The 15571-nt window shown below is 41.3% G+C and overlaps 1 protein-coding gene across 3 annotated transcripts in view; it reads left to right on the top strand.

Moving 5' to 3' along the window:
• TRAF3 (TNF receptor-associated factor 3) overlaps positions 1-6000 on the top strand; it is a 27805-nt gene extending 21805 nt beyond the window's left edge. For all 3 annotated transcript variants that reach the window (XM_010136295.1, XM_010136296.1, XM_010136298.1), the window contains 2 exons: positions 3486-3660; positions 4912-6000. In XM_010136295.1, the coding sequence (XP_010134597.1) occupies positions 3486-3660; positions 4912-5483 (747 nt within the window). In that variant the 3' untranslated portion in view covers positions 5484-6000. The remainder of the gene's footprint in view (positions 1-3485; positions 3661-4911) is intronic.
• The last annotated feature ends 9571 nt before the right edge of the window (positions 6001-15571 follow it).

Here is a 15571-nt window from a genome sequence, read left to right on the forward strand (position 1 = left end):
CCCCCCCCCCCCACTTCGTCTTTACTACTTCTCACCAGCTATTTTAGTGTGGTTATTCTAAGTCAGACTCTGTTTTACAGCTATTTCAGCCTGATTACTTCCGCTTACTGGAACTTCCTGGTTCAGTCAGGTTGTTAAGGGCATCCTGGAAACACACCTCAATTTGTTTTTCCCTGGACAATATGATTAGTCTCCTTCCATTGCCAGCTAGCAGTTGAAGAAATCGGTTACATGCTGCGAGCTGTTCTGGGTTGTGTTGAGCAGCCATGGCTGTACAAAAGCCACAGATATTTATACTGTAGAAGTAGCCAATTCACGTCTGGTCAAACACAATTGCTTAGTCCTCCAAGTCCTGTGCATGCTGGCAATTTCGAGTACAGTTTCAGAATTAGTTGTCATAGAACCTTCTTTGCCTTGGGAACAGCGGTTTCGCTGCCTGGTGTCGTCTGCACTGTGAAGCATTTAACACAGGTAGTGTAAATTCATCAGAGGTGTCTGCACACTGGCAGGAACCTCAACCTTGAGATCGTTTGATTCAGATTAATTTTCTATATCTTGGTGTCTAGGGAAAGTGTTTTTACCAAGAGACTATGCGGTACTTTTTCAGCTGCTGTGCTGTGGAAAGGAACTTTCACATCCAGTCTGTCTTATGAATATATGGAAGCATATTAGTAAGCCAAGTCTTAAGCTGAGAGTGGAGATGAGGTACTTAAAGGCACAAGAAGCAATGACCTTATGAATATGAAATTATTTGATTGGTAATACATTCCTTCAGAGGAGGAGGATGTATGATTTGCTTCCCCAGTCAAGTAGTACTTTTGGTTCCTTTTCTAGTGTGTTCTGTAGGTTTTCGATACTGCTCTATCAGTTGCAATGGAAAGGTCCGTTAAGAGCATCTGAAAGAGAGAAAACTGCAAATACAACTTTCTTCAGTTCCTCATGACACTTTTAAAATTCTTGTAGTAATAATAGTGCTAAAATTCTGAAAATTGTTTATTAGAAATACCAAACAAAACCTAGATGAAATTTAACATCAAGAAGAGCCCTCAATGGCTCCCCAGGCACATAACTCTGGACTAATGATCTGGAGAGGTCAGTTGCTGGAATAAAATGAGTATGCAGAAAATTGATACCTATTTGAAAATTTATGAGTACAGTGTGAGACATCTGTGTGCTTTCTAATGGAATAATTAGAGTGAAATTCTCCACTGCTGCATTAAATTCGGATTTAGTACATCAATATCTCCCAGCATGAGGGAGGTTGACTCCCTGTAGGGCAAAAAGATGAAGATCCCACCGCTTTTTAAAAATGGAATACAAGTCTGTTTCTAATTATTCTGTATCTCTTGAATTGTCACAAAGAGGTACAGGAGATCAAATACTACACATTGGTGGTTGTGTGGTAGAAGCAGCTAAAACCCAGAATTGGTTGCGCGTGCACAAAAAGGTAGAATGTTGCACACAGGTTAATGGAGAGAAGTTGGTCCCTAGTTTACTTTCAGTAAACTTCTCCCAGAGGAAGAATAGCTTACAGTTCTTCTGCAGCTTTACCACTGTTTAAAATATATTTATTTATTTTATTAGATACTGTGTTAGTGCCAAGAGGTCCCAGTGGGAAATGAGAGCACTTCTGTGGGAAGCACTGTACAAACCCATGACCACGTTATTGTTCTAGCCTTGGAGAGTTCATACTTTGTGTGATAGAGGAAAAAGGTCAGACTTGGGCACACCTTGAGTTTACTTGTGCTTGTTAATTGTGAACTAATGGGCAAATCTTGTGGCTCTGCTCTTAAGACATTCATTCAGGCCATTCCCTGGTGTGTTTCCTTTTATATGTATAGCTAACAGCCCTTCCCTGTTTTATTTTCTGATTACATCAGTCCGAGTGAGAGGGTGTGACTGTGTTGGTAGCTAAATGATTAGTACATCCAGGCAAGTTGTTTAATCTGTTTAATGGGGCCATACCCCTGCATTTATGATTCAGTACACAGCTTTCCTCCACAAAGTCCTGGTCTTGCCAGTGAGATATATAAGCTTGTTTTTAACCACCAGCATAGAAATAGCTTATCTTGAAATATGTTAGATTACTCAGTGGCTTTGAGACATAACAAAATAAAACATACCTCGAACATGGTTTTGCTAGTTGGCTTATCAAACTGACAGCTTTCAATTAATCGTTGCAGCCTTCCAGTATAACTGAAACCACATGATTAAAAGCAAATGCCTAAAAGGGGAAATGAAGGTTGTGTGAGGCAGAAGGGTTTTCCCCATCAGTGGGGAACATTGAATCCACGTGGCTAACCAAAAGGCAAATGCAAAATAACTTTATTTTCTTGTTTTGTACTCAACTGCTACTTTTTTTTTAAGAAGTGAAAAATCATTTTTACACATGTTGGCACTATATGATGATAAAGTTAGATTTGGAATTTAACTGTAGGTGGTAGCAAAAGTAGTTTCTTGTCTCGTGTGTTATTTGAACTTCTCAACTGATTATGAGGTTCTGGCTAAAATTCCTGCTAGTCCAAATTAGCTCTGATCATGTAAAGTGCTATGTATTTCTTGCATCAGATTTGAGGTGCACTGGGAAACGTTCTCCTTTATATTCATTATATACTGAGGTGCTTGCAATGTCCTCTTTCAGAGAATACCAGCCTTTCTATATAATTTAATTTCTTGGGTATTATTTCATGCCTTTTCAAAATCAATGGGTTTTTTTCCTTTGTTTTCTTAAAAAGACTCAAGCAGCAAGCACCTCCAGAACTCATGGCTTACTCAGTTTAGGAAGTAAGGGTGGCAATTTTAGAAGTGCTTAACAGGACAGAAGTGGTGGTTTTACTTTACACTCTTGCAGCTTCTACTATGGTTATGGGCATGTAATAATTCATAATAATTTAGGCTTTGATAACTGATTCATGTGAGCTCAGAGCTTGCTAATAATGCTGGACCTGCTTATATACGTACACCTGTTACATGTGTGCAAGAGTACTGGTGTTTTTCTGGAGGGGTGAGTTATTTTGCTGTTGCCCATTGATAAACACATGCACATGAGCAGACACTTGATTGACACCATGGGAAGTCGTTGTGCCTGTGTTTTGTTGCTTAAGTAATCTGACGTGAAACCTAGCAAACATCAGCCCATAATATCAGTAAAGGAGACATTCAGAATATTGTTCTTGCATTGAAAGGTGGGGATTTTTTTAATTTAGTCAAGAACACACTAAAAATTCCTTTTTAAAAATGCGTTGATAATTCTGATAGTGCTCTAGTATTAATGCCTACGTAGCACTAAGGAGTTTTATAAGTGTTTTGTTAATACTTGGGCTATTCCTCTAAATTTTCAAAGTTTGTGTTATTAAAGTACTTGACATAAGTTGAAACTTCTTTATATTGGAAATGCATCTTATTGCCAATATATAATCCTTGTTTAATTTGCATAAATTAATGTCTTTTTGTTATTTTAACTTGTAAATTACTGTTTTATAAAGCGAGTGATAGACAGTCAAGCAGAGAAACTGAAAGAACTGGACAAAGAAATCCGTCCCTTCCGACAGAACTGGGAGGAGGCTGACAGCATGAAGAGCAGTGTAGAATCTCTCCAGAACAGAGTGACAGAGCTGGAAAGTGTTGATAAAACTGCAGGGCAAGGAGCTCGAAATACAAGTAAGTGTAAGCACAGTGGACTGAAGGTACTCAGCAGTGCTGTCAAGAGAGAAATGGTGTCCTCTAAATGGCACTCCTGTTGTGGCCGATATGTGAAAGCATCAATAATGCTGATTTTTTTTTTTTTCCCCCCTTGTTTTTTTTAACAGGAAACTGCATAATCCCTTTGTTAATGATGTGGCATTGTTTCCATGCTGTTTCTTAAGCTTGATTCTTGTCTTTTATATTGCTTTCTTGAGCCTTGTCTTGGTTACAGTGTTAGTTCGTTGTAAATAGTTTCCTCAATTGATCTTTAACAGCTAATAGCTTTCAGCAGCTTCTTTAAATATATTCTCAGTGTACTGACAAGTTGTCTTCTACTCTTCTTCCCCATGAATGGATCTCCAGTGTGGTTATCCACCTGAAACCACTTGTCCCGGTATTTCTAACAGAGGTATATTTGATGCAAAGAAAACTGTGAGATCTACTTGAGAATAAGGCTGTTGTCATGCTTGATGAATAAAGTGGAAACTGGAGTTTAGCAAGATAATGTAGATTGTATGTAAGTGTTTAAATGACTGGGACAAAGAAATTAAGATTTAAATAGATCTGTAGAAAACAAACCTGCCTTGTGAATTCATCTGCTTCTCAGTCCTGTATGCTGACCAGTTTTGGCAATGTGCAAAGAGTAACACGTTCACATGAAGGGCATCCAAAACAGCTCTCCCTCCAAACGAAGTAATTGACCACATAATACAGAGCTAAGAAATTTTCTGTTGTTTTATGATGAACTTTAGACATGGTAACATCACTACGCTTCTGAAACAAGTAGTGTCTGAGAAGAATATTTTGAGTGATCAGCAGCAATTCTGAATTTCAGAGCAATTACATAAGTGTGACCACTTCCAAGGTCTTCACTGCTAATAGCAGTCTACAGATAATGCTACCACGTCTCCTCTCAAAAGGTGGAAGCCTCTGTAGTTATATTGTTTAGTGACCAGACAAAAATTATGTAGATTATTTGAATATTTGACTTTTACTGCGTGTGTGATTAACACCCGTGTTTGTAAAAATTCCAGTTAACGTAGATACTAGCTGGCAAACTGTTGTCTCTGGAAATTGCTTCATCAGTGGCTTGAATGGACTGGTTCTTGAGGAGGAAAATGGGTTTTGTCTACAATAGCAGCACTGGTGATTGATTTTTTTTTTACAGTCTTTTAAAAAAAAAACCAAACCACTTTTCTTACCTACATCCTTTCCATTTTTTAACAGGCTTACTAGAGACGCAGCTGAGCAGACACGATCAGATGCTGAGTGTTCATGATATTCGGCTGGCTGACATGGACCTCCGATTCCAAGTTCTAGAAACTGCCAGTTACAATGGAGTATTAATTTGGAAAATCCGAGATTATAAACGTCGGAAGCAAGAGGCAGTCATGGGGAAGACTCTGTCCTTGTACAGCCAACCCTTTTACACTGGATACTTTGGCTACAAGATGTGTGCCAGAGTTTACCTTAATGGAGATGGCATGGGAAAGGGGACGCACTTGTCGCTGTTTTTTGTCATAATGCGTGGAGAATATGATGCGTTGCTTCCTTGGCCCTTTAAACAGAAAGTGACTCTCATGCTAATGGATCAGGGACCGTCTCGACGCCACTTAGGAGATGCTTTCAAGCCAGATCCAAACAGCAGCAGTTTCAAGAAGCCAACTGGAGAAATGAACATTGCATCTGGCTGCCCAGTCTTTGTGGCTCAAACTGTTCTAGAGAATGGAACGTATATTAAAGATGATACTATTTTTATTAAAGTCATAGTGGATACATCGGATCTACCAGACCCCTGACATACAATGGGGGAGGCAGATTAAACAGGAGACAACTCCGTTTGGGGGTTTTATATCAGTTTGTCTTCAATCAGAGGTCCTAAAGCTCACAGAACCACCTTGTGGAAGATGGAAGAGTTTTGAAGGCATAACTGCATAGGGTCCAATTGCGAAAGTAGCAACACATTAAGAAATCATACCATGGTATATTTTTTAATAGAACTAGCAACACTTAAGCTCTGAAGAATCCCTTATCCCTCACGAGGATAATGATTATGGTCAGAGAGGATTTTTTTTTTTAACTTATTAATGATCGAGTCAATTGGAGGTGAAAAGACATATACAGTATGTGCTGAATAAATTACTGACTTTTATTTCTTTAAGCTAGAATACAAAAACAAAAGAAACTTCACACGTGGGCTAGCTGGAAATTGTCAGCATGTTAAAAGAAGAAATTATGAAGTAATGTTGCGATTATGATATTATTTGAAAAACTGAGGTGCAATCTTGTCTGAAATATAGTATATTGTCTTTTTAAGGCCTCATCTGGTCTCTGTTTTAATAATTACTTTGTCAGAAGATCTTGGAAAAGTATCCATGTCTTCTCAAAAGTATCTGAATCAAAATCATATTTTTATTTAAAGTTCTATTGTTACAAGAAAACATTTTATTTTAAAACTGTTGATAGACTGATATTTCTTGGAAGAAAAATAGAAGATATCAAACACTGGTTATCACTTGTGATAGGAAAACAAACTATTCAATTCTGTTATTTCTCTTTAGAAATGTAAACCTACAATATATGTCGTAGTTAATGACACTATTTCAAAATTAAGGAAAAATCACTCATGGATGCTGTGCATCATTATCAGATTTATAATTGTTTTCACCCTAAAATAGGGCATTTGTTGAACTTTGGAGTTCTAAACGGAATCCTGTACATTTTTTAAAGTTCTGCCCCATGCTTTCCAACCAAGCTATATATGTTGCACATTATGCTGTCAGCAGTATATAGTATTTTCAGTATTGGGGAGGAGGATTAGTGCTGAAAAAAGCCTCTATGTTTGTTCTGTACTAGCAGCCATTGCTTCTTAAGGACAAATCAGCAATGTCTTAATATAGTGACGGTGGCTTGCATGCATACATGTGCCTTAGATGTGCTGTGCTGCTTATAAACCATAGCTTTTTATTCAGATTAATTCTGATATCTGAAATGGTAGTTTAATTGGACTTTAGGCATAATGTTTAGCCTTTTCTTCAGAGCCCTTAGGTACTTTGCGATGTACAAATTAGAAGCCAAAGCCCATTTCTTTGGTTTCTGGAGCTTCTATGGCTTGGCCATGGTGGAATCCATCTTATTCAGGTGCCAAAACGTTATGCTCAGTGCTCCTATGGAGCTTGGACTAGACAGTCTCCATGGCCACCGTGAAGGCAGGCAACATTTCTCCTCTAATGCCTGTGGTTGTAAGGTGGCATCACTTGAAATGGACCCATCTGAGAACTCTGTGGGCTGTGAAAGTATACGCTCATGATGGCTTTTCATAGCAGCATCCTAAGAGGTAATGCACAGGCTTCTTTCTTGTAACAGCCTGAACTGCAGTGGAGAGCATTTGCTAGCCCTGAAACGTGCTGATTGCAGCCTGCTGTGTTCATCTGCTTCTGTTTAATAGCCTGTGACAAGCAAGTCTAGAGACACAGCCTGACTGTGGTGCTCTTTAAAATCCAAGAACCGCTTAGGCAGAGCGAACTTGCACCACTGTGTTTTTAGCCTTCGTGGGCTTGAGAGAAAATGTTGCGTCTCAGCCTTTCATGTCAGGTTGTATCAGTTTTCTGCTTTTGGAGGCATAGTCACAGTTTTTGTCTAAGGTGCAGTTGAGTTCATGCCGTTGTATTTCAGCTTGTCTTTGCTGTTGTCTTTTTTGGCTGTGCCTTCACACACAGTGCCTGCAAAAACTATTTATGAATACACAATGCATGCTAAGTGGTCTTCATGGGTTTTCCAGGCACCTGCTAGAATACTGCCTGCTGCTGACCGTCACCACTGTCAGCAGCAACCTGTCTTCCTTTTCTTGCCTTCCATCGTCCAGGTACTGTACTCCCTTTATGGTACATCGCTGTCAACAGGTGCAAGCTCAAATATGGAGGCTTGTGCTAGCATTTGATTTCTAGCACGGAAGGAGGACGTTCTGCACAAGAGATAAATATCTATAGATATACCCGCATCTCTATATCTCTAGATATAATTATATGGCACTTGCAGTTTTATGCAGGCTGCATAAGCAAACCCATCACTTACGCTTCAGGGCGACGGTTCGCTCGACTTGTGTCATTTTAATAATTGTGAATGTGGGCAGCTGAGCTTTTGTGTTTGTGCATCACAGAATTTTACTGAAAACAGGATTCCCAAGTGGAAATGTCCAAAGGACTCTCCTCCCATTGCTAACGCATGTCTTGTAAACTTAAATGAAACCGTTTGGCCATCTCAAAACAGTTTATATCCTGTTTCAATCTGGGACTTGGAGGAGATTTCTACTATAAGTAGGGCCCAGCATATTCTGCAGATTTGTGACTACAGTTTCCAACTCCTGTGACAGAATTGTTTTTCTAAATCCAGGCTCTTTAGAAGAGGAGGAAAAAAGTGTTTCCAGCCTTTGTGATGAAAAGAGGACTTTGAAACATGCGAAAAGTGTAAACTAATAGGGAAGTCTTCCTGAGTCTGCACACAGCCTAAACTAGTAGCTTTAAGAGATCTGAATATCTCCTCTTGTTTGGGATATTGACTCAAACTTCATAGAGAAGTTTAAATGTGAACACTGCTAACTATATTAATGCCAATCACTGTAGCAGAAACATCAGTCACTGTTGTATTTCACAGATCTCTATGCTGCTTTCCACATCTCCCAAGTGCCAAAAGCACCAGCTGCCACAATCTTCAGCTTCACTTGGGCAGCTTTTATAATGCAGTAATGTGCTATCGATATAAAAATATTTTTGCATATATGCTTTTTATCACAGTTAATAAAATGGAGGCCTACTGCACTTATTTTTTAAAACTACATGAAGCTGCCAGAGAATTTGCAGTTTGCCAACCCTGCGTACTGTGAAATCCAGGATCTTGCTACACAAACGTAGACACCGCCTGCTGTGGAATACCTGAAGCCTTGACTGTAACACCCCTTTCTCCGCAGAACTCGCGGGCCATCTCTGTAGAGTTCTTACTGTGTACATAGAAATCGGTTTCTTCTGCTTTCCAGCAAGGAGTATGTAGCATTTTGTGAAAACAAGGCCACTGTATATTCTCTAAATTGAAAGGAAAAGGTACCTGGTGCTTTACTCAACACTTTAAATTATTTAACTTTTTCTCATCTGTGTGTTCCTGACCCAGATAGCCAATGTTTTCTAGGGCCTGTCTGTTTAAGGTGATTCATGGGGCAGCAGTCTGCCCCCAGATAAACTCTTGAATCCTGGCTAACTCCTGTGGTGTGCCGTTATTGCAGGGGGTCTCAGAGTGTTTGCATTACTTTGAACAGAGTTTCTTTGGAACCTTTTTTTCCTCTGCTTAGTAATTCTTAGCAGTGCACAACTGAAGTCTCTTGCTGGTATTCTTTCTTAACGATGATGCTCCAAGTTACATACAAGCCTCTTCTGTTTCTGGCTTTCTCTAGGGAGATTCCAGTGTGAGCCAATCTGGACGTTGCCCTTTTTGTATGCTCTTCGGCACAGGGTGAGCCCATCTGTTACCTAGAAAGTCTTGAATTCTAAACAGGATGAAACTATTTGGGTGTTTAAAGACCAATCTGCGATTGTGATGCATGACCATGTCTGCGTTACTTCTCTGATCTGATTAAAGGGGTCTTGTTTCAGTTACTGTCTACATGGTACACCTTCAACTGCTGACTTACAATATGCAATGTTGATTTCAGCCTTGTACTGTACATGTTGTCCTTCACAAAGAGAATGTGCAATAGGAAAAGGGGATGATGGGTAATTTCGATGGAAAACAACGTTGTGGGTAACGTGTTAACATTCTCATAAATCTGAAATACAGTTTATTTCCTTTTCCCATGGGTTTTCCTACTTGGAAAAGGAAACTTGAAGATACGTGCCTGTTCCTGTGCCTGGTGAATTTCTCAAATGCAAAGGTAATAGGGATTTGTGTTAGTTGTAACTTAAGTGTTGAACCCGTGAACGTTAGGTTGTGATTGTTTCTCTGGTGTTTCTCAGCTTGCCATGGTTATGGCTTGCTGAGATGGAGTTTAAAAGCTACCACCTATTTGTATCTGTATTCCATCAGTGGGATAGGCATTTCACCAACAACCCAGCGTTTCTGTTGTTGTTTTGTATTGTTTTTAAAACATTGGTGCTGTTTGGTCCAAGACAGAGAAGCCTGTAGGAAGTGACAAGAAAAGTTGCCTGCACCGCAGAAGAGTTAAAAATGTGACTGCAATATTGATGCCTTGATAAGATTTAACTATGCAAATATACAAATAGGTGAGGGGGGAAAATTCTTGGGTTGCATACCTAATCTCTTAGTTTTTGCTCTGTAAATTACTCGTGCGTGTGTAGGTACATACATATACACACAGACATGCATGTACGTATATATGCAAAGTCTTAACATACAAGTGATGAAAGAAAACGCTTTCCTCCAAGTCATACTTGATCAGTTGATGCAAATATAACTTGCTGCTGCTAAGGAAGGATCTTGGCTAAGGGCAAACTGTGGATTCACATCTTCCAGTTTTGAAGACCTGTATATAGCAAACAGTTTGTTTAGCCTTTCTGAAGACCTTGGAATGTCATCTAGGACACACGTCCTTCCTCATACTCCAGTAACTGGAAGGCTCCTGTATTTTAAACAAACATACTGATGGGCAACTTGTTAATTGGAAATTCTTTCCTTTAATTTGTGAACAAAAGACAGGAAAAAGCAGCTGGACCTCTTCCTGGAATGTCTGTCCTGTTCAGTCAATACCTCTATATTCTGGATGACGTAGAAATCATAGCTACTGCAATAAAAATGATCGGTTTGGGAATTCGGTCTGGCCAAGAGTAGTTTTTAGTGCCATGTTCAGTGCAGGAAGCACTTTGCATCTGCAGATGTTTTGTTCTTCTAGCAAGTGCTATTTGTCTTTTCTGGAGAAAAGAAATCGAGGGTGAGATGTGAAGTGACTTGCCCAGAGTCACGAAAAGAAGCTCCTGGAGCCAGGACTGAACGAGGGGTTCCAGTTCCCTAGTGTTGTTACCTTCGAATCACTAGGTTTTACTCTTTTAATACTTTTAATACTTTTGTCCCTTCAAGGAACCGAAAACCAAGTTGACATACCTGAAAGACCCACGTCAGGACAGTAAGGGCTAGAATTAAACATACAAGCTGTCGTGATTTGGGGTTGTAGTGTGTGGTAGCCCAGACGTTGCTCACTTACTCGGTGTGAATAACTGCAGCAAATGTGTGTCCTGCTCTCTTTGTTCCGACTCACCCCTCGAAGCACGTCTCATCTGATTGATGCTCCTCTTAACTGAGGAGGGAAAACACCGTTTTAAAGTGAAGTGGTTTCATCCTTGTTCTACCAGCCTGTGGCATGACTGACCATTTCTTTCTTGTGGGGCTTTCTCCCTTTTTCTTTAAACCAAACTGTGGAGGGCTTAATTGTACTTTCTGCCTCTCGATCCAGGCCTTTGCTGAGAAGCACCAGATAAGAGGGTTGTGGAAAACTTTGAACTGCTGATTCAGGGACATCCTCTTAACGTTTAGAAGAGTAGACATATACAATAAGTAAGGGATCTGACTATTCCTATTCCTCTTCTACTTTCTGGTCAAGACTGCGGCTTCTGTCTTCCATTTCATGATGTTAGTGTAGATACAAGGCTATGTTTGTTTAGATTTTTTTTCTCTCCAAGTTAGGATTAGTTCCTTAGGGTTCAAATAAGTTCTAAATTTCACAGAGAAGCACCTGAACCAAAATCCTGGATCCAAACATCCCAGACTTGATGTGGAATTCAAATCTGGATCCCAACTCTGTGGCTTACTAACCTACCCGTTTAGGGAAGGGTTTGTTGTCTCTATGTGGTGTTTGTGTTTTTGGTCCTTTGGAACTAAGCTTTTAATTTGGTTGCCAGTTCTGCAAGGACTTTTTAACTTCTTAGCAATGCCGGTGTTCACACGCTCCATTGCTGGCAGTGCGATGCGTAGTGATAAAATTTGACTCTGTCTAAGGGTTACTGAGATAAACCAGCATTATCATTCGTAAAGGTCATTTTCTTGCGTAGTGTTCTGAGCTTTGGATCTGAATATAGCTCACAGGTGAAAGGACACATCTTCCAACTATGACCTGCATCACTGGCAGAGAGTTGTATAATCTGTACTTGTGGAATGGGAAGGTACAAGCTTCCATCGTTGCTGATGCATCATGTGATCCACCTATTTTGTTTTTCTTATAGTTGTTGTTTGGTTTATAAATTTTTTTCAGTTTTATAGAAAAAAAACAACGGGGGAAGTTCAGGATTTTTTCTACGAGGTGTAAAACTCCAATGATTTAGTGGTGACTAGAGAGCTGTGAAAAATACCCCATTAGGAGATGATGGGCTAAACGTAGGTCCATTTCTCATAGACAAGTAGGATAACCTTTAAGACGCATGGAACAACGTAATAATCGGGAAAGCTAAAGCTGACATTTGTTTCCAAGAAATTCTGTAAGAAATATCTATGGAAAAGACATCAGTGATTGAGAATACTGTACAAATTACTGTGTTTGAAACTTGTGTATCCATTTCTTTAATCTCATACTCTTCAGTGAACGGTACACTTGTGTTCAGTTTTATGATCAAAAACAAAGACCAAAGAAGGCCAACCTCATTTGATTGTGTATATTCTGCCTGTCTTAATTATCAATAGCTGTAAGGATACAGTGCAAGTGATCTGGTAACCAGTGGTTCTCGTCCTTTTCTTTTACGGGGGAAAAACAACTTTAAAATGTATAATTTATTGCTCAGCAATAACCATGTTGTTAAAATAATAATTAAAAAAAAATTAGCAACATGTCTTAATTTCCCGATAGCATTATTATATGTTGTATTTCAGTTTATTGTATATTGTGTTTTTGTATTTATTTGTGTTTGGAGGTCTTGCTATGTCTTTTTGTGTTTAAATGCTAATAAACGAGGACAGTGTGTAAGAGTGTAGAATGCCAAACTCTGAAATGCTAAACTGTGTTATTAAAGGAAAAATAAATCTAAGTAGGAAATCATATTTTTTAAAAAAATATGGTGTGTTGAATCTGAATGACTGCTGTTGACTCGCAGATGGCCAAGGTGCATCCTTTCGCTTCTCCGAACTCACCATACGCTGGCTGCTAGTGCTTCACGCTTACGCACCTGACAGACCTTTATTGTGGCACCTCCCTTGCTCTTCCCAGGGAACTGGCCGTAACTTTTAGCAGAGTCCTATTTTCCATGTGGTAACTGCTAGAACACGAGGCAGTGGTGTTCATCCTAGCGTCAGTGTCGAGAGTCCTCTTGCAAATGGAGATAATTGAGATGGCTTTTCGTGCATTTGTGGTACACCGCTTTCCCAGAGAGGTGCGGGAAGGGAGAGACTGTGGCTTGAATGTCTGAAAGTGTAATTTTTTTTTTTTTTTTTTTTTTTTTTTTTTTTTTTTTTTTTTTTCTTCTCTAGTGTCATTAGTGACTCTTCTTAACTCAGAAATACATTTCCAGTGTGTGTGTTTGAAATCATGGGGCACAGTGCAATCTGTGAGAGCAGCACGCTGTTCTGAAATGAGTGGAGCAATAATAGTTCCTCCACATTTCAGGTACAGCCTAGTGATGAAAGCCCCGATCCCCAGGGGTGGTGTATGAGGCACGTCACTTCTACCAAGCACTAAGCTGATCTGTCTGTCCTGTTTGTTCTTCCCTCCTACCCCTTTCTTACTGAAATTGCCGTTTCCCCTCTTTCACATCACTGCAGGGGTAATGCTGGTTTAGCAATGCGAGAACATCCTGCCTGTGCTCAGAGGCAAGACCGTGACGTCTTGGCAAAAGCCACTGCAGCCCTCCAGGGACCCAAACACGGGCATGCCCAGGCCAGATACCACCGATACCGGCCTTTGCAGCGGGTAGTCTAAAAGCGCTGGGTGGCTGAGTGCCTTTTCTTGATAAAGTGGAGATGCCAGAGAAAAGGCAAATGTGGGAAGTGGGAAGGGTGGCTAAGAAATGTTGTTGCCGCATGCAGGATGTGCTGATGTGGATGTTCCCTTCAGCTGCTGAGAGCAGTTGCTGGAAAGTGACTCTGCATGGTCTGGCATCCCCTGTCCCGCTAATCACACTTTCCACTCACACTCTCACAGCCGGCACTCGAGGCTGCACAGCTAAAGCTCTTCACATCTCGCTGTGGAGTATGAGAAGACAGTAAACTTCCTTGTCTTAACGAGCTGGTTCCCTTCAAGCAGAGCCCTCTTAAGGAAGAGCAGCCTTTGCTCACTGGGGATCCCCCTCCTTCCACATTCTTTTGCTCGGTGCTGCTCAGATGTCACACTTGTGTCATCAGTGCAACAGGATAGATGGAGAGGAAACAAACTGCTGTAAATGCGAAGGCAAACACCGATTCTTTTGTCACCTCCCTGCTCCTCCCCCAGCGATGAATTTTAATTGAAATGATACATGATGCTGTTCCTGGCAAGAATGAGTGTTTGTAGAAGGTCCCCTTCATGACAAGTCGCGGAAGGCAGCTGGCAGCTTTGTAGCGCGCTTTCTTGCAGCGGGCAGTATGGTGTTTAGGGTGCCTGGAGCAGACTGCCAGCTCGGGGAGAGCAGAGCTGCCCAGCAAAGCGGGGTGAGGAGCTTTCCTGGTCTACAGAGGGTGCTGCTCAGACACGTACGCTGACCAAGCCTGGACCTGCTGCTGCTGCCATCTCTTGCAAGATTTGCAGGAGGATTTTTAAAAAAAACTTCTTAATTTTCTAGTGTTTCAAGCTTTGGGTTTGTTTGCTGTCTGGTAAGGAGAAGCACTTTCAAAAACTGACTTACTGGTCCTGCAAATGGACCTATCTCCTGCTCTCTGGCATAGCCTGATTCAGTGTGACTAAGTCCTGGAATTGTTTGGGGAAGGGGGAATTATCCAGTGGCCAAAACGAGTGGTGAAAGAGGTGATTTCCCCCGTCCTTCCCCAAAGCTGGTTTCCATGAGTCAGTTGTGCGGTTCCTTCCTGCATGCCTGGAGGCTGTCACCATTGAGCTAACATGTCTGGCTTGTCCTTGTTTGGCCAAAAGAGGTGACAACTCAAGAGTCTTTTCTTGCTCCCCTTTGTAAATGTGGCACTTAGAGAGGGTGAGCCCACAGGCGCTGCTCCTTCGGGGTCACTTCTGGCTGTGGTGAATGTTGGAATGCGATGCCTACTCTTGTGTGTCCTATAGGCTCCCAAGAACGGAAAACGGCCCAAGCTGGGAGCAGCATTCCCACTGGCTGGGCAGGCTAACACAGAAGACACCTTGGGGACTGACTTCTGCCCCATGAGCTGTGAATTAAGTGGTGTTTGGCCGCAGCTCGCAGTACTGGTTGCGGCTGGTGGAAATGTATGTTTTGACAGCATTGCCATGCTGAATAGAGGCATGAGTTGTTTGCAGACGTCGGTAGGGACAGTCACTGGCTGCTTTGTGCCGACACAGAGATTATTTGGATCAGCCCTGGCTGGTAGAAATGACATCTGTCTCAGCTTATACTACCAAGCTGGGCAGGAGTGTTGATCTGCTTGTGAGTTGGGAGGTTCTGGAGAGGCTGGATCGATGGGCCAAGACCAATGGTACAAGGTTCGTGCTGGGTCCTGCACTTGTGCCACAACAACCCCCTGCAGTGCTATAGGCTTGGGGGAGGGTGGCGGAAAAGGATCTGGAAAAGGACAGCCATGTGACTGTGAGCCAGCGGTGTGCCCAGGTGGCCAAGAAGGCCAACAGCATCCTGGCCTGTATCAGCAGTAGTGTGGCCAGCAGGACTAAGGCAGAGATTGTCCCCCTGTACTCAGCACTGGTGAGGCCACACCTCGAACACTGTGTCCAGTTTTCAGCCTGTTGCTACAAGAAGGACGTTGCGGTGCTGGAGTGTGTCTAGAGAAGGAC

This window comes from Buceros rhinoceros, unplaced genomic scaffold, assembly GCF_000710305.1.
Source record: "Buceros rhinoceros silvestris isolate BGI_N320 unplaced genomic scaffold, ASM71030v1 scaffold7595, whole genome shotgun sequence".
Classification (NCBI taxonomy): Eukaryota; Metazoa; Chordata; class Aves; order Bucerotiformes; family Bucerotidae; genus Buceros; species Buceros rhinoceros.